The sequence below is a fragment of the Aplidium turbinatum genome, chromosome 15, assembly GCF_918807975.1.
Source record: "Aplidium turbinatum chromosome 15, kaAplTurb1.1, whole genome shotgun sequence".
Taxonomy (NCBI): domain Eukaryota; kingdom Metazoa; phylum Chordata; class Ascidiacea; order Aplousobranchia; family Polyclinidae; genus Aplidium; species Aplidium turbinatum.
Window position 1 is genome coordinate 15,116,368 of NC_137486.1, and position 18,557 is coordinate 15,134,924.

The window sequence follows — 18,557 nt, forward strand, 5'->3', positions numbered from 1 at the left end:
AATCGGGCTGTAGCCGAAAAGGGTAATAGCCGAATCGGACTAGCCGAATCGGATCAGCCGAATCGGACTAGCCGAATAGTAGCAGACCCATTTATCTCCAATGTCTAGTGAAATTTTCTTTTTAATTATGGTACTCTTAGCTGTATTTAGGATTAGCAGAATCAGTAGGTTGTCTGCCTGTCTGCTTGGAAAATGGTTGTATAGGATTATATCAGTTGTAAGTTTAATTTTTTGTTTTGTTATTGAATGATATAACTTTTCTATTTTTGTCCAAATTGATTTCGTGAAGGTACATTCAGTTAACAGGTGTTTTATATTGTCAACAGCCATTTTGCAAAATTTGCACTGAGTAATTTTGTTCTGGCTGCAACGCCGTGAGTTAGATTGTTTGTAAAAATCGCCCCATTTAAAAGCTGAATGTGCTATTCGATAGCAGATCGATATGTCAGAGTTTGAAAAGTATGGTTTGATATCTTTCTTCATAAGGAGCATTTCTGACCAGCTTATTGGTTCATTGTTTAGGCTCTTAATTTCAGTTTTAGTTTCTTTTTGTGTTTTTAGTGTTGTGTATATTGTATTATATGATATATCAGTCCAGTCAAGATTGTGTTTTCGGAATTGGAGAAAAGTGCGGAAAATATCAGAATAAAACGAATTTGGACAATCAGAGTGTGGTTCACATAGGTTATATAATTTTTGGTTGATGTGCCTTATTTTATTGTTTAGACTATACTTTGCCCACTCATGCCATAGTTCTGTAGCTTTATCGAGTGTGGATAGGTGTCTAATTCTGTCAGCTCTACTGGTTTGAAATTTTGTTTCTATGTCAATCATTTTTAATCCTCCGTTTTTAACTTCTGCTATGATTTTAGTTCTGCTTAATTGCTCAATTGGAGATGGATACCATAGAAAATTGTATAAGATTTTGTTTAAGGATTGGATATGCTTTTTCTGTGGGTAAAGAACCCTTCCCATGTGAAGAGATATAGGCACGAGGAGAGTATTTATTATGGTGATTTTTCCTAGAAGGGAGAGTGGTCGAAATTTATGAATGTTGGCAGTCGTTTCAGTTTGTTTTATCACTTTTTCCCAGTTAAGAGTGTCTAGTTTTTTGTTGTTGTTTCCTAACCAGATTCCAAGGATTTTTATTTCATTTTGAATTTGAATATGTGGGTAATGTTGCTGTACTTCACTTTGTAACTCAGGTTGTGATACAAGCATTTGTGTTTTATTTTCGTTAATTTTTTGTCCTGACATTTGTTGGTAAAGTTTTAATTCTTTAAGTATTTCAGTAATAGAATTAAGGTTATTTGTGATAAACGTTGTGTCGTCTGCGTATTGTTCGATTTTTACTGCTTTTTTATTTATGGAGAAGCCTTTTATTGATGCATTGCTCTCTATGCGGCGAGTGAGTACATCGGCGCATATTATAAAAAAGAGCATGCTCAGAGGGCATCCTTGTCGGATGCCTCGCCTAATGTCGATTTTTTTTGTCAGTGCTCCATTCATTTCATCTCGACTAGAGATGTTTGTGTATATAAGGGTTAAGTATGAAGTCATCACTGGCTTAAATCCAATTTTTTGGAGTATTTTGTACAGAAAAGAATGTTCCACTCTGTCAAAGGCTTTTTCAAAGTCTGTTATCATTATATATAATTTTCTGTTTTTTAGTTTTGCTGCTTCGATGGCTGCTTGAATATTCATTGTAGCGTGTTCAATTCGTCTGTTCGGTAGACCACATTTTTGGTTGGGTTGAATCAGTGTTTTCATTAAGGGGGTGATTCTATTGGCTAGGATTTTGCTTAAAGGTGCACTGCAACGAAAATATATAGCTTTTGTATTCATAGATCTTTATGAGAAAAAGCGATTTGTAACAATAAAATTTTTTTGAGTTTGTCATTAGCTCAAAAATCTAATAAAAGGGATATGGATTTAAAGGATTCTGATTGGTCAAAATCTTTGATGACGTGTTTGGTTGTGCAGAATAATTCAGAACCACTAGGTTGTATACAAACAAACTATAAACAATTGGGCTACATATTATACAGAGAACAATTTTATACTTGAGTTTTACGCGTTGAGATGTTTTTTTTTGTATGGCTCCCGGTTGTAGTAATGGAAGAAACGTGAAAGGGGTACACTTTCATCGTTTACCTCTGAATAATCAAGACAAGCTGAAGAAATGGATCTCTGCGATGAAACTCAAAAACCCACCAGTCAACAAGCACTGCTGTGTGTGCAGCGACCATTTTCTGGCCAGCGATTACCAGCATGATCTTCAGGCAGAGCTACAGGGCACCACACCTAAACATTTGCTCATCCCTGAAGCTGTCCCCTCTGTCTTTGATTTTTCGAGGTATGTGAAAGCCACTGTTACTGAAGTGCCACAAAAATTGATCGACCTGGGTTCAAATCTCTGAGTAAGAGTGGGCGTTCGGATCGAATTACAAAGAGGGAAATGAACAAAGCTTTAAAACAGGTCAGTAAAACATTGGCAGGGTAGATATTAGGGTGGTCCAAAAAAAACTTTTTTTGTAAATGTTAATGTCTCACCCTAAAATATTGTTACCATTGATGAGAAAATGATATATGTGAATTTTCATAAAGATTGGTTGATATTTAGAGGTTGCTACCGGGGTTCAAAGTTTTGTCGTTTACCCCCATTTTAACGTTTTGAGAGGATGTGATACAGATATGATATGATACGGTACAGTAAAAAAATATGGTACAGTGCCATGGTATATTGCAAGAAAAATACAGTTTAATAATTACTCTATAGTCTGTTTATAAACTCATGTACGTCTGTATTACGAATTATACTAACTGGTCTACATATATACAAAATGTGCAACTTTGCATACTTGTGTTTAAAATTCAGAGACTAAATTTGACAATCAATAACAACTTTAGAAGACAGTAAATAAACTACATGTACATGATGTAAACTAATATACATAGTACATACATAGTTATTAACCTCTAAACCAGGGGTTCTCAACCGTGGCCCTCGGCCCCCCAAGGGGGCCACAAAGCGTTCTCAGGGGAGCCACGATAAAAGGCTTCATTAATGAATTATAACATGTATTGACAGAAACGTAGAATTGTGACACAAAAAACACTCATGTAGGTGTTAGTAACGTAAAGCTAGCTAAAAGCATGTTTTTTCATCGTATGTTCTATCTCACTGCATGTTGCATCATCTTTTGTGATTGTAACGTAACAATTAAGGATACGCTTGATTTACTGGCGTAGTCTATTACGAAAAAGAAAGCATTAAATCATTTAATCACTCGTTAACTGTTTTTATTGATTTCGTTTCGTTGTTCTTTAAACAAATACATTTTTATTTCACTCAAGGGGGCCATGGTCTTTTAGAGCCACAGTCTGGGGGGCCATGACTCAGAAAAGGTTGAGAACCACTGTCTAAACTAAACCCTTGACAGCCTGTTTCACCCTAAAAGGGTAATCATCAGAAGGTCCTCCTTTTAGGTTAAAACAGGCTGTCAAGGGTTTAGAGAGTAATAACTATATATATTTGATTTATTTCGCTCTGCTTGGCTTTTTGCTTGGCATTGAGCATTTTTTGCAGTATTAATAGTTTTTATTGTTTAGTACATACATATAGGAATTATTGCGCGAGGGTCTTTCTACTACAGTCTGGATATCGGTAATCAGCGACGACGCGCAAAAGATACTGTTTTTGTTCTTTGTCACATGTGTGTAATGTGTTGTATTCCGTGATCAACGCCACTCCACGCTCGGCAATGTCATTTACAACCTTCATTTCACTCACAATTGCTCTCGCTCTTTGATACGCGTCATTGGTCTTCCAGTTTTCTGGGTCTATCTCCAAAAATGATGAAGACAAATTCAGGGCCTTAAAATCGGTTTGTATTTGATGTAGCAAAAACTTTCAAACTTTTGTCTGCAATTTCTTTGTGGCCAATTACAGCTTTTTTACTAGGCTGTACTCCTTCGTCACATGTCTTTATTGGAGTCATCATCTTCCGTTTAGTGTCTGATGATAAAGAATTATCAAAGAATGCCAACGCGATAAGCTCCTCTCCCAGGTACCACAAATGACGCAACATCTTGTTCACTGCGGCCTTTGCCATCTTTGAATGAATATCCTTGTACTGATCGAGTTGTTGAGAAATGCGAGATCCTGAGATAGTGCAAGAATCGGCGATGGGGCGAGAAACCAAGCTTTCACGTACACTCTCACAACAAACACACAGATATTGCGCAAAGCGACATCCTCCCTTTTAGTCAACGTGTACTGTTTTCGGTACATCCCAACTTTGAGTGCATAGATGGCTTTCGCCATCCACCTGGCACGATGAAGGGCACCAGGAGCCATGATTTTGATGCCACGAAGAGGAACTCTACCCAAGAATATGATGGTCAACTCAAGGAGCTCTGTAGTCGTCACAATGTTGCTGTATTAACAATTTTCATTAGCGAAGGTTCTTATGGCATCTGCTACGTCTGTCACATGCTTTAAAGCCTCGTCGTCAGTTCACGCACATTGTACATCATCTTTAGCAATGAATGACCATTTCATTTGAAAACGCTTGAAGAGTAGAATGTCCGGACCAGTCGAACGACCCATCACACATGAAAATATTGCCTCGAGAACTATCTCGTGAATATGATGACGGCAGGCCAAATACAACAAGTCTTTGGTTTTCAAATAAAATGGTCATTCATTGATTTTGTTACATCAAATACAAACAGATTTTTTAAGGCTCTGAATTTGTCTTCATCATTTTTGGAGATAGATCCAGATAACTGGGAAACCAATGACGCGTATCAAAGAGCGAGAGCAATTGTGAGTGAAATGAAGGTTGTAAGTGACATTGCCGAGCGTGGAGTGGCGTTGATCACGGAATACAACACATTACACACATGTGACGAAGAACAAAAACAGTATCTTTTGCGTGTCGTCGCCGATCACCGTCACTCCGTCAGCGATATCCAGACTGTAGTAGAAAGACCCTCGCGCAATAATTCCTGTATGTATGTACTACGACACTACGTATATTAGTTTATATCATGTACATTTGTACATGTAGTTTATTTGTTGTATTCTAAAGTTGTTAATGAATGTCCAATTTAGTCTCTGAATTTTAAACACAAGTATACAAAGTCGCAGCGGTGACGCGCTCGCTTTCCAATTATGCAATCCTGGTTCGACTCCCGGCTTATACTGGTTGTTGACAAACACCGCCCACGCCCACCTCTACCCAGGGTGTAATATATTGGGTGGGCGTAGTTGCTGAAGTAAAGGCGGCCGAGAGAAAGGAACTGGCCACCCTACTCTCGTTAGTGCCGAAGGCTTAGTATAATGAGAACCTCATCCCTCGATGCTTGTATTCAAGTATGGGACTCACCTTTACCTTATACAAAGTCGCACATTTCGTACATGTACACCAGTATATAATTCGTAATACAGACACATGAGTTTATAAACAGACTATAGAGTAATTATTAAACTGTATTTTTCTTGCAATATACCATGGCACTGTACTGTATTTTTTACTGTACCGTATCATATCATATCCTCTCGAAACGTTAAAATGGGGGCAAACGACAAAACTTTGAACCCCGGTAGCAACCTCTAAATATCAACCAATCTTTATGAAAATTCACATATGTCATTTTCTCATCAATGGTAACAATATTTTAGGGTGAGACATTAACATTTACAAAAAAAGTTTTTTTTGGACCACCCTAGTAGATATACCGTAACTATAAACAGGGTAGGGTAGCACCATACACGTAGCACTATAAACGTAACTAGGGTAGTACCAAATTTAAGTCATAAGTAGAGTAGACAACCGGAAACAGTCATTGCCGTCAGCTGCAGCGTGGGTCAGGTGTACGACGGAAGGCGTACACCGATGCATAGCGCTCAAGTCCGCTTTCCCGCAATGCAGGATAAAGATAAACAAACAAACAAACATACCGTAGTTTTGTTTCATATAGAAGATGGCATACCTGCAAAGACAGTATTAGCATTCATGGACCAGTCTGCACATGGCAGTTATAAGAATGTTGTTTGTCTTGTCCCTATTAACAGACTGGATACAGGAATTTTACACAAGTGGGTTAAATAGGTTATGCTGTTTTTACACTTTATAATTAGGCTATGGCTATGTTTACACTATATAATATAGTGTAATAAGAAAGTGCTCTGCTTGCAAAGAATAAAATCCAAGACTGTGTACCAGAGGAATATGCCCAGTTGTTTGATTTAGCTGTTCGTGGAGGTTTATCTGCTCCTACATATGCTCGACTGCGCTACATGTTTGTGTAGAGATCCTACCGCAATCAGGGAACTTCAAACATCCTCCAAAACCAGGCAACAATGAGCGACTTGGCAGTCGTGAAACCCCCCTTTGAAGGGTTAATATGCTTGCCTGTGGCAGCAGGGGACCTGGAGCCCCGGGAAAAACATACGCCTAACAATGTCGGCGTTGCAGCAGTATTAATCATTTTTGTTTAATTTTCCAAAAAAATGAATACGGTCCTATAATATTGGCGATTCCATGTACCGTAGCCTTATGATTTTAAATGTTATAAGTGAAATGTTTATACTAAAGTTACATTTTATCAGTGTTTGCACATTTTTCCTCACCATATACACAATTGGAAGCATAGGCGCCGACTTTTCAAAAAACCTTGGGGGGCGAGAAAGGTGATGACGTCATAACCGTAACGCTATTTTACTCAATTAAAATAGTCTTTGATTAAGCTTACTGTCTTGTTTATACTGACACCTAGGTCACAAACCGAATTTATTAAAACCGCTGCTTGAAACGATTAGTTTTACGCATGCAGGACGCCTAGACGTAAAAAAATTGATATTGTTAGGTCATAATTAGAACAGTTGGAAAACAAGCCGATTAATTTCCTTTCCTGCGAGGGCATAACAACGATCAAGACAGTGATGTTATCGAAATAAAACGCAAAAAATCATGATCAGCTATCAGTTTTATTAACCTCGTTTTGCTAATTACTTAGGCCTACCTTCAAAGCGTTAACAACGGCGAAGTGTTTTCTCTTGTTTTTTATCGAAAGTCTTTATAGTCGAATACTGTCGAGTATAGGTCGAGATGTTCGCAAGTAATGTTCACCTCAAAAAGACAGTTGAACTTATACACGGAACAAGCTGTTTTTTCCAGGCAGTTTACAAAATGAACGCATTTTTGCTGCGGGAAATTGCCGACGTAGATTACGGAAGGTGAAATGGCGTCGGCGGAAGCGACCAAGTTAAACACCTTTTCTTTTATCGGTTTTCGATTTAATTCTTACACATCGTGAAAAAAACAATGCGTTCTGTTGAATCATAATTGATCTCACAGCGGGAAGACCTCATTGAAAATTGCGCGTATAATTTAGCTGGTTTACTTAATATTGCAGTGAATAGTTACGTGACTATTCCAGCAGCGTAAGTTACTCTACCTTCTACTTTGAACTTCCATACCGTATGAGAAAGCCATGCGATCAGCTGCTGTTTTGCGGGCAAGAGCAACGTAAGCTATATTTCGCTTTCGGCATTCTTTAAGTCTGTTTAAATGATCTAAATCTCTTTCGCAAAGTGTTTTATCTTTGAAACACCACTTGTAATAACCATTTTTGTTGCCCCTCAACCATAAATTTACGGAGGGCGCCGCCCCCCGGCCCCCCTGGAAGTCGGCGCGTATGATTGGAAGTGGCTATTTTTCCACGCTTAATGCCATGCTTACAATCAGGCGTTGCCAGAGTTGGGATTAAAGTTAGGAAGGGTTAAGATAAGGGTTAGAGTTAGGAATAAGATTAGCATTTTGATCTTTGCCCAGGACTAAAAAAAGTTTGTTAACCATGTATCATACTGTTTCATAGCGAATGGAAGGACATTTCAATCTTTCAACTATTATTTCCTTGTCAAACAAGACTGGTGTACATTTCTTTCAACAGTTCAGTTTATTTTTGTTTGCGAAAAAAAAAGAAAAAAAAACAAACAAACATATAGGCTACAAATAATTCGCACAACAAGGATGGCAGCGAAAGACCAAAAGGTCACCAAAGTCAGCTGCCACCCAAACATTTAAACAATAGACCCACAATTAAGAACATTAACACATATGCAATACCAGCACTTTACATAATACATTAACAGCGGAATAACACAGGGCAACATAAAAAAAACTGTGCAGGGAAATAAGCAGATGATATGTTTTAGGAGTGATCATTGTATAAATTTTTTAATAAACTTTTATATTTAAATTTAAAAACATTATAAGACTTTTCTTGTACGGTATTTCTTTTGGTATTTGATTCCATAGTTTCACTCCATTAAAACATAGCATCTTCTTACCAGAGTTTGACGTTGCAGAAGGCAAATATAAATCATTCTTTTGGTTCTGACGGGTTTTATGATGGTGAATTTTGTTTACAAAAATAAAGCAGCCAGCCAAGGCCCAGGGCAGCATTTTGTGCACATATTTGTACATAAATTTTGCAGTCTCTAATTTAATAATATCGTTAATTCTGAGCACATTAAATTGGTGATAAACAGTGTTGCCACTCCTAGTGTTTTTCCACTAGATCTAGTGTTTTTGGGTTGTATCTAGTGTTCTAGTGTTTTTTTTAGCGATTTACCGCTATGTTGGTGTGCATAAGTTTGGACAGTGTTCAAAGTAGCCCTCACCTATTGTTGTTTGGCTGCATCAATGTGTTTGTAGTGCTTTTCAAAGTGGATTGGAGTTTTTTGTTTAGTTACACCCAATGATGACCAAATTTGAGATATTTACCATAAATACTTAAAAAAATACACACAAATGACTGTGAAAAGTGTTCAAAGTAGACTAAAGTAGGTAGCGTAGCCTACCTTATAGTAGGCTTGCATTTCATAAGCTTACATTTGATGAGTGTGGAGTTCTTAGACTACACTAACACAGAGATGATTGTGAGTAATACTGCGTTTTTGACAATATATTTGCAAAGGCCAAATTTTGGAAAATTTTGTTTGCCCTCCCAAAATGTTTTACTCTCCTACGGCTATGACTTCAGGGCTCTCACTTTTAAGGAAATTCAGTTCTATTTTGAAATTTTAAGGACTTTTAGCACTCACTAACGCCATTGGCTGTCATTTTTGTACATTGTGCATGTAAATGATCGTGTATTTATGATTCTAGTGTTTTTTTTGTGAATCTAGTGTTTTTTTCAGTCAAATCTAGTACTTTTCCATGACAAGAGAGTGGCAACAGTGGTGATAAAGGACAGTTGTATTTGTGGACCTTGGCAAAAATAGGCAGGATCGGATGAACTTGTTTTGTAACACTTGAAGTGGAGCAAGCAATGTAGTGTTTGCTCTTCCCCAATTTATAATTGAGTACGGTACTGGATCTTGGATTGAAACAAAGCATAATATAAAGTTTGTAATATTGTTAATGGGGCAATGTATCTCAGCTTAAATGCTATGCCGCAGACCTTTGCAAGCTGCTTTCTAAGATTAATAATATGACTATCCCATGTCAATCGCTCATCCAAAGTTACACGTAGATAATTTATACTTTTCTTCCTTTCGATGGATCAGCCACTGATGGACAGACTAAAATTTTCAGCTGCATTTTTTTGTTGCAGAGGATCATATACCGGTAAGTAGTTTTACTATAATTTAATGAAAGTTTATTGGATTTCATCCACACATCAATTTTTCCTATTTCTCTATTGACATTTTTTTGGAGAGATGACAGGCATTTATCTGACTGACAGTTTGAATATAAATACTGTCCCAAGCAAAATTCTGGAGAGGTGAAAACTGTATTTACAAAAGAATTTTTATTAATAACCGGAATACAATAAACAGCAAGATAATTTTTATTAAAAATCATCAGGCAAGTGGTCATCAATGGTTTCCTTGTATCCTTCGTACTGGCCATCTTCTTCAGGAAATCTGTTGCGGATTGCAAGGACTGCACAGTGCACAGTGCACAGGCAGGAATTACTTTACGCCTCTTTCGACCCAATTTTCCATATATCCAGAAGTTGAAGCTGCGATAAGCAACATATCTGTATATACGACCTGTAAAAGAAAATGTGATTTACCAAGAAGTGTAAAATCGTCATTTTTTTTTTCATTGCAACATTATCAGTAAATCACAAGGTAGAAAAGCCCTAGGCTAGAACTTTTCAACATAGAGTAAGAATGGAAAGTTGGAAACCTTGGGATTTGTGACCCAGGCAAGGGTGCATGTACATTGTACGATGGTACCGGTAAGCTAACTCTGGCCTTTGGATTTTTTACACTACCATAGGCTATGTGTAACACACATATATAAGAACAAAGTTCACCAAGTGGGTTCTAAAACTGCAAAGTTTGGATAATATTTTACAACTATCTAAACTGACCTGTTTGAGATTGGATCTCGGAGATCTTCGCCGACCACATCCTTTAGTGCAGCCATAATTGCTTCTAACACTTCTGTATCCAGGCACATCTTTTCAAAGCTGCCGACCTGGTTTATGCATAGGCGGGCTATGTCCGTTTTGGCTACCACGGCGTCAATCTCTTGGCAACATTCATTTTCCATCATTGTTGGCATGATGGCACAATTTCCACACCTACACCATTTCAAATTCTCCATCCGACTGCTGTCGGAGCTCGAATCCGAATCACAGTCATCTCTGTCAAGGCGCTGTCTTTTTGGTTCAAACAAAAATCCTTTTCTGATTTCAGACATCTTTAAAAATTACGACTTGTGCAACGCTTCCAGTGTTAATGTATGAAGCTGCCAACTGAGTGAACAACCAAACACGTCATAAGGCACATAGCGCCATCCAGTGGCTGATTTTCTTTTCGTTATATTTGCCAAACAAAAAAGTATATCAAAAAAATTTTTCGAAAAAGATAATGCTTAAACACCAAAGAATCACCAAAAAAATTTTCATTTTTCATTTCAGGTCCCCTTTAAAATTTTGTAATCAGTGCTCAATAATGAGATTGGTCTCCAATTTTTGAGCAATGATTTATCTCCTTTTTTGTGAAAGAGTTTAACCATGGCTTCTCTCATCGTTACTGTCATGGTGTTCTTTAGAAAACAGTTAGTATACATTTCAAGCAAATCATATTTCAAAATGTGCCAACATTTTTGATAAAAGATTGCGCTGAGGCCATCCGAGCCGGGGGCTGAGTTTTTATTTAATGTATCAATTGCGATCTTAATTTCATCTTTTGTTATTAGTCTTTCATTTTCTTGTGCTTCATCTGCATGTATTGTGGTGTGGTTCAAAATATTTAGATATTCATCTTGTTCAGTTGGATCAATTTTTCCATCAATTCCCCATAACTTATGGTAAAAATTGTGTGTTTCTGTTAAGATATCATTTTAGTTGGTTACAACTTTATTGTCCTCTGTATGTAGTTCGGTGATAGTATTATTTTTACCTCTTTTTGTTTCAAGGTTAAAGAATCCTTTGCTTGTTTGCTCTGAATCGTTTTGAGGTATTTTGCAGCGAATTTGTGCTCCTCTTTGCGTGTTATTGTGAAATTGTTCAATAACATCGGTAAATTTTGCTTGGTCAGATACTAGTTTTGGATGAAATTCGTCTTCAATCTTAGAGTTTAAGATCTGGAGTTGTTGGTTTGCTGTGTCATATGCTTCTCGTTGCATCGTTGCAAGTTGCTGTGAGAGCTCTATCAGCTTATTTTTAAGTATTTCTTTTCCTTTATCCCACCATTCAAGAGTATTTTGAAAGTTTGGTTTTCTTATTGTCCAATTGGTCCAGGTTGTTTCTATTTCGGATATTACATGTTGATGTTGAAAGATGGAGTTATTTACTTTATATGTGTGTTGATCCCATTTTATGTGTGTGTGATAGCTTAATGATAAGGTTGGTGCATTATTATGGTCTGAGTACAAATTTGTGTGATGTGTAATGTTTTCAAAGTGCTTCAAGGTATTGTTGTTTATATATTATTAGGGGTAGGGGGTAGAGGCCCTTTTTATGGGTACCCTCTCAAAACCCATTTGCCTATCGCTTATTGGGACCAAAATATGTCAAATAATCAGGAAAAAATTATTTTAAATTTTTTCGGTCAAAATTCAGCGTCTGCACCCCCAAAAACCCCGAAAACTGACAATTTTATAAAATCGGGCTTATTTTCTTCAATATTAGAGCTATATTGGTCTATGAGGTGTCTATTCTTATTAGAATTAGTCAGAGAAGCCATTCAAAAACTATAAATTAAGCACAATTTAATGTTTTAGACCAAACAAATAAAAAAATACCCTATTTTTCATAGATTTACAAAAAATAATTTTGAAAAAAAGTAAAAAAAAAAAGTTTTAGAAATTTTTTTTCACATTTGCTCTCCCATTGAGTGAATAATGTAATTGTTATATAATGAATTGTTATGAATAATTTTCCTATTTTTAAAGTTTTTGCATGGTGTTTTTTGTAAATACAGTGACTTAAACATTTTTTAATCCATTACTCGTGTACATACTTTGCGGCCAGCGTGCTAAATGCAGCGGAATGTATCTGCCACACAATTAAATACAAACTACTACTGAATACATAAAGTCATCAATTGAATATTAGAACTCACATTCATAAGTATACAATATATATATCATATAGACTGGCGGTTTCATTGTTATTGAATGTGCTTTTGGATGCACTGCGAATTTTCTTCACATTTTTTAATGTGAATGACTGGTTTCTTGCATCAGGAGAAGTGTCCCAAATACCCTTTACAGAGCAAGGAACTATTTGACAGACTTCTGAGAGTTCAACACCCTCATGATCTAGATATTTCCACTTCAGATCAGAACTTGCTGAGCGATACAAATAATCAATCAAATGGTTGTCATTCTCAATCTTTTTGACATAGCCAATGTACCAAACAAATTGATCAGTATTGTTCTGCCATGCGCAAACACAAAGTTCATTAACTTGAAGATCAGATCTCTGTCTATTCTTTGACGTGCATATTATTTCAGTGTCTTTCACAGCATCTAAAACATCATCATTTGATGGCAAATCACAAATAGTACTGCTTGATGTGTTGGTATCATCTCCTGCCAACAAAATGGTGAAGGTTTCAAACTTTTCTTCATGGTTAATTTTGTTGAGCCAAAACAAATCTGATTTTGCTGCTTCATCAAATTTGTGAATATGGACAGAATAGGCAAGTTCGTATTTGATGATATCCTTTTGGATTTCTGGCTTTTTCTGCAGGACATCATGGAGCTCATCAACAGAGGTACATGGCCCGCCCAATGATTTGCAGTGGTTCAAAAGTTTGTTTATATAATTTGGAGATTCTTTAGCAATTGCCAGCTTCATCTCAACTCTCTTCTTTGCTGGTATAAAAACATGCGTTTCACTACATTCTCTCATTCACATATGTGATCAAATATAATTATCTGCTTTTGAGGATGACTTTGCAGACTTGTCATGAGTAACAAAATTAAGAATCGCTTCAATTCCAGCCTCAACGACAGCAGTTTTACCACGGAAGAATGACTTAATAAGTGCTGGATTGATACTTTCAAAGATAGCTCCTTGATTAACCTTCTTTTGAATCATTGACACTACTTTAAGGTTTGATCGATCCAGAGCTTCTACAGTGTGACTCTTACAAAGAAGGTAGAAGGGATAATGATTATTATGATGATGATGTTAATTTTAAGAGCTTTAGTCATGGGGAATCACAACGAATGTGCATGGAATGAAGTCTTCTTATCAATAGCTTGGATTTCTGGGGTCATTCACTAATTTTGGAGCAGTATAGCCAAAGAAATTAGCAAAAAATTAGAAAATTTTGCATCGAAAAATTGAAAATGAAGTGTTTTTTTAATTTTTTGAACTCTTTTCTTTGGAAATTCTTATTTTAAGTAACTTAATCAGTTTCTAGAGGAAATTCTAACTAAAATAGAGTCTTTATTGACCAAAATAACCCTAAAAATGAGAAAGTTATGCTCATTTAAGTGAAATCGGGGTTTTCGACGGGTTTTTAGGGGTGCAGATGGCGAATTCTGAGCAAAAAAAAATGTTTTCGATTTTTTTTGTTTATTTACGTTATTTTGGTCCTAATAAGCAATAGGCAAGCTGGTTTCAAGAATTTGACCTTCTACCCCCTACCCCTAATATTATATATTCTATCTATTCTTGTTTTTGCTTTTGGATGTGAATATGTATAGATTGCTTTGTGTGGATGTTTGTATCGAAATATGTCTATTAGTTGAAAATTATTAACTAGTGTTTTAAATGTCTTTTTGTCGTAGGTGTTTGAGAAGGATTGAGGGTTTGCAGTATCTAGAGGGTCTGTGATGAGGTTAAAGTCACCAAGTAGTATTATTTTGTCATCATTCCATTTTTGTAAGTTTGTGGATAGTATTTTTGATAGTGATGTTTTGTCTTTATGATTTTGTGGAAAGTATGCATTGATAATATGCATATTTTCACCATTAATATTGATATGTAGTTGGTGAAGGTGGTTGTTCTTTAAAATAGTATGTCTGGGTTGACCCTTTTGATATATTTCATTTTTTAGTATTATCATAGTTCCTGCACGAAAGCTTGGAGAATCAGGGAATATGTTTGAGAAAATTTTTATGTTATAAAATTTTTCCCAATTTTCTAATTGTTTAGGTAAGAGTCGATGAGTTTCCTGAATAGCTAAGGCAGAGAGTCTATGAAGCTTAAAGAATTTTATAATGTTGGTAAATTTTTTTGGAAATTCCATTTATATTGATTGAGCAAATTTTAAGCTTTTTAACTTGCATGTGACAAGTTTGACTCTCTGCCTCAGAAAGCATTTCACTAGGTGTCAAAAGTATGATACACAATCACATTAGGCTATATTATAGGCTATTTAACACTATGATTATTATTACTTTTTTTTTTTTTTTCGGTTTTTAGGCGATAAAAGGATTCAATAAAAATTCGTTTTAAATATTATAGTTAGTAAGTATTTTCGTTGTCTCTTGGCAGCTCTTCTTCTTTCTTTGGTTCAAGGAAAGATTTTTCATCGTTTTCTGATGGCGTGAGAAGGTTTTCATCTGTCTGATTCTGGGATGATGTGTCAATCATCAGAGGCATTAAGTTTTGTTCTGAATCGGAGGATGAGTCTTTTGAGTAGTTTGGATCTATTTTTTGGGTCTTGTTTTCTAAAGGCGGACTATCTTCAAGAGGTCGCTTATTTGGTCTGATGTAGGTGGGTGTTGGTGAATGGTGACTTTCAGGTGCATTTCTTGTTTTAGATATCGGATGTCTTTGTTGATTGTGTGTTGTTTTCCTTTTCTTTTTCTTCCTTCGTGTGCTTTTCTTTTCCCATGGGTTTGATGCTATGTCAGTGGACTCTATATCTGAGGATAGTCCTTCTGTGTTAGGGCTTGTAGTACCACTTTCAGTTTCGGCGTTTCTTTGTTGAGTTAGGAGAGCACGTTTTGGGCATTCCGTACCTTGATGTCCTCGGTGTTGGCAATACCCACACAATATCCTCATGGGACATGTTGCATCGAGGTGGCCCCGTCCTTTGCAGAAGCGACAAAGATGTCGTTGAGGTGTATTGTTCATTTTTTGTGTCGTTCGGCACTGTTGGGCTGTGTGCCCCTTCTTTTTGCATATATCGCACTGGGCGCAATCTGCTGCCCAATGACCTCGCTTTTTGCATATTCTACACAGGGGGAGATGCTCCTCTCCTGGCTTTGTGATATATATCCATATACCATGAACTTTGATTTTGTCTGGGATATTTTCCAGGTTTATGTCCCTTAGGTGGATATGGACATATTCGTTTTTTATGTTTGGGTATTTTTTAAATCTCCCAAAGAAGATTTTTTCGGGTTTTCCCCATTTACAGTCGTTCGCAATGTCTCTTGATAATTCTACCGGCCACTCTACTGGAACTGGATAGAGTGTGACAATGTCACAGGGTGGCTTTGGCTTCCAAGCTGTGATTGTTATTGTAGTTCCTTGGAATTGGTAAGCAGTGGGAGTTTGGTGGTCTTTAGCTCGTTGATCCAGGTTTTCTTTTTCTGTTTCAGTGTGTGTGATAACGAATTGATGTTCTTTTAGGTTTAACGTGCGCACTCCTTCAAGTCCTTTAGAATACTTGCTCAGAAAGCCATCTTCCATGAAGAAACTAATAAAATTGTCTATGCTCAGCCAACCTTGGCATTCAGCTTTCACTATAAGTCTTCTTTGGAAGTTGTATGGCTCACTTGGTATCATTATTGCGAGCTACTATAGCCTACTGCTTTAATTCTCAGATCACAATTGTATGTACGAGTATTTGTTAAATTTTCAAAGCAAAAGTTAAGTAGTTTGTGGTATTATAAACTAGCACTTGCAGGTTTTACCACGTTGGCAGTGTGAACGCTGCTGGCGCTTAATTAGTTACAAAAAAACTGCCAACCTTTTCGAAAGAAACTGCTTAAGGCGTTTCTTTCTTTTTCACATCAACAAAATAAAAGTTTTTCCTTTTTTGAAGAAATCAGCAGAAAGCCTCAGGGAAAAGAAGCCAGCTGATTGCCTCAAAAAAGAAAAAAAAGAAAAAAATAAGTACCGTAAACACTCTAGATCAGTGGAGCCTAAGGCAGAGTCCACTGATCCAGCTGACGTAGGCTACTCTCTTCACTTCTGTATATTTACTATCCTAGGCTAAAGTATACTAAACACAATAGATCATATATTAGAGATGTACCGATATATCGGTATCGGCATCGGTATCGGTGATATCGGCCAGTTTTTGAGTATCGGTATCGGCATCGGTATCGGCAAAATTTGGCCGATACTGTGGCCGATACTAAACATGTAGAAAAAAGGCGTTTGCTGCGGATTTTCTGCAGAAGCAAAGATATAGATTTTTTAAAGTAGTAACTAACGTCACATTGATGTAGAAAAATAACAACCTGTTCAAATTTTTGATACCTCACACAGTCACACTCCCATGACTTCATGCGCGCACTTTTTGGCATTGTTTGCTTACAGTGATTCTTTCACTCAAACAAAACGTTTTGTTTCAGCAGTTTTGCGTTGTTCGATTCTTAAGTTGTGAAGGAGACTCAATTTCTTCAATATTTATCATTTGTGTTTCTTTTTTACTCTCAGCAGAGGATAAAACCAGGCCAATACTACCCAGGTTGCAGAAATGTATAATTTTGCATCGTTTTTGCGTTGCTGGGCGTTTGAGGGAGCCATGTGGCTTGGTTGTTTTTGGTGGGCTGGTTCTGTCAGTTTGTGATTTGGTTTCCACCTTTCGTTGTGGTGGACTCGCCGGGCTTGGGCAATGTCATGGCGGAGTGGGTGGGCTCGGGGTGGGGGCGGTGGGACTGCGGGTCCTCGCTGGGCTGATCAATAAATGGTCTTGTTGCGCCTGGGCTGTCGGCACGGGGCTGAGCACTCACTGGTGCAGCGAGCTGTTGCGGTTCGCTGGCCACAACAGTGTAGCTTCCACGCTAGCCATTTATGGGTCTACGTCTTTTAGGCGCTGACAGTTAGGCACTGGTCTAATAGGCGCGCACACTGTGGCGCCCGGTCATTTAGGTGCTATTCCTAGTAAAGTCTGTAGATTGTATCAGCTTGGCAGGTAGGGGCGTATGGCAATGCATTTCACACAAAATATTATATTGAACAGAAAAATACGTTGTTTTGTTAATGCGTGTGCGACTGTGCGTTGTTGGTCATGGCTTCAGTGAGTGAAGCTGCTTAAACCGGCAATGCTTTTTCACACAAAATGTTATATTATACATCGCATGTGATCGACGTAGACGCACAATCTTGATATCAAATGAAAGCATACATCTTCAGCTATCCAAAGATGCAAAGCTTTGCAATAAAATTTAAAACATTCAATGTACAACTAGCAACTTTCCATACGGTATTTTTTCTAATTTCTAAAAAAATTAAAAATTGGCAGAAAAGTGTACCGTACTTCATTATAATCTTTACTGCCCAAGCATGATACAATAATATGAAAATATATGTAGTTTAATCGAATGACAAAACAATTCTGCACATGAGAAAATTTTTATTTTGTTTCTGCTCGCAATGCTTTAGGAGGTACAGCAGAATGGTTATGGAGAAATTTGGAAAATTTTAATCAAAAAGTTTACGTAATTTAGCCTACAGTCTTTTTCATCGAGAAAGTCCAAAGTAAGGGGTTGCCTAGCCAGTTTTGACTGCCAATTCCAATGAGTGAAGGAAAAAAAATCCACTGTGTCCACATCTTTAAGAAGTCCTCATCTGATAACTGCACCGCCAAAATTTTTTTTTTTAATTAGCCAAAAAAGGACAGGCAAAGACTATGGATCTGTCATCATTTAAGTAACATTTTTTTGCTTGAAATAGCCTTTTAACCTTGAACGTAGGGATACTTCCTTGGTCATCATGGCAAAAATCCCAAGACGTGTGTATATGTCCGTGGTCGCGAAAGAGTTAACTAATAATGAACTCAATAATGTTCGGAAGCTTGAATAATTTATTGATAAAGCTTTCATCAATGCAAACCTGGACTAACAACAAATAAAACAATAATAAATCAATAAAACAGCAATATA

The 18,557-nt window shown here is 37.0% G+C and overlaps 1 protein-coding gene across 1 annotated transcript; it reads right to left on the reverse strand.

Moving 5' to 3' along the window:
* Positions 1–14,835: 14,835 nt before the first annotated feature.
* LOC145784376 (uncharacterized) lies at positions 14,836–16,441 on the reverse strand. The gene has a single exon (XM_082596184.1). The coding sequence runs from the start codon at positions 16,228–16,230 to the stop codon at positions 14,959–14,961; it is 1,272 nt and encodes a 423-aa protein (XP_082452310.1). The 5' UTR covers positions 16,231–16,441; the 3' UTR covers positions 14,836–14,958.
* Positions 16,442–18,557: the final 2,116 nt, after the last annotated feature.

What these genes read in the sequence shown, in the direction of transcription:
- LOC145784376 (XM_082596184.1), bottom strand. Translation starts at nt 16,230, where the DNA reads ATGATACCAAGTGAGCCATACAACTTCCAAAGAAGACTTATAGTGAAA.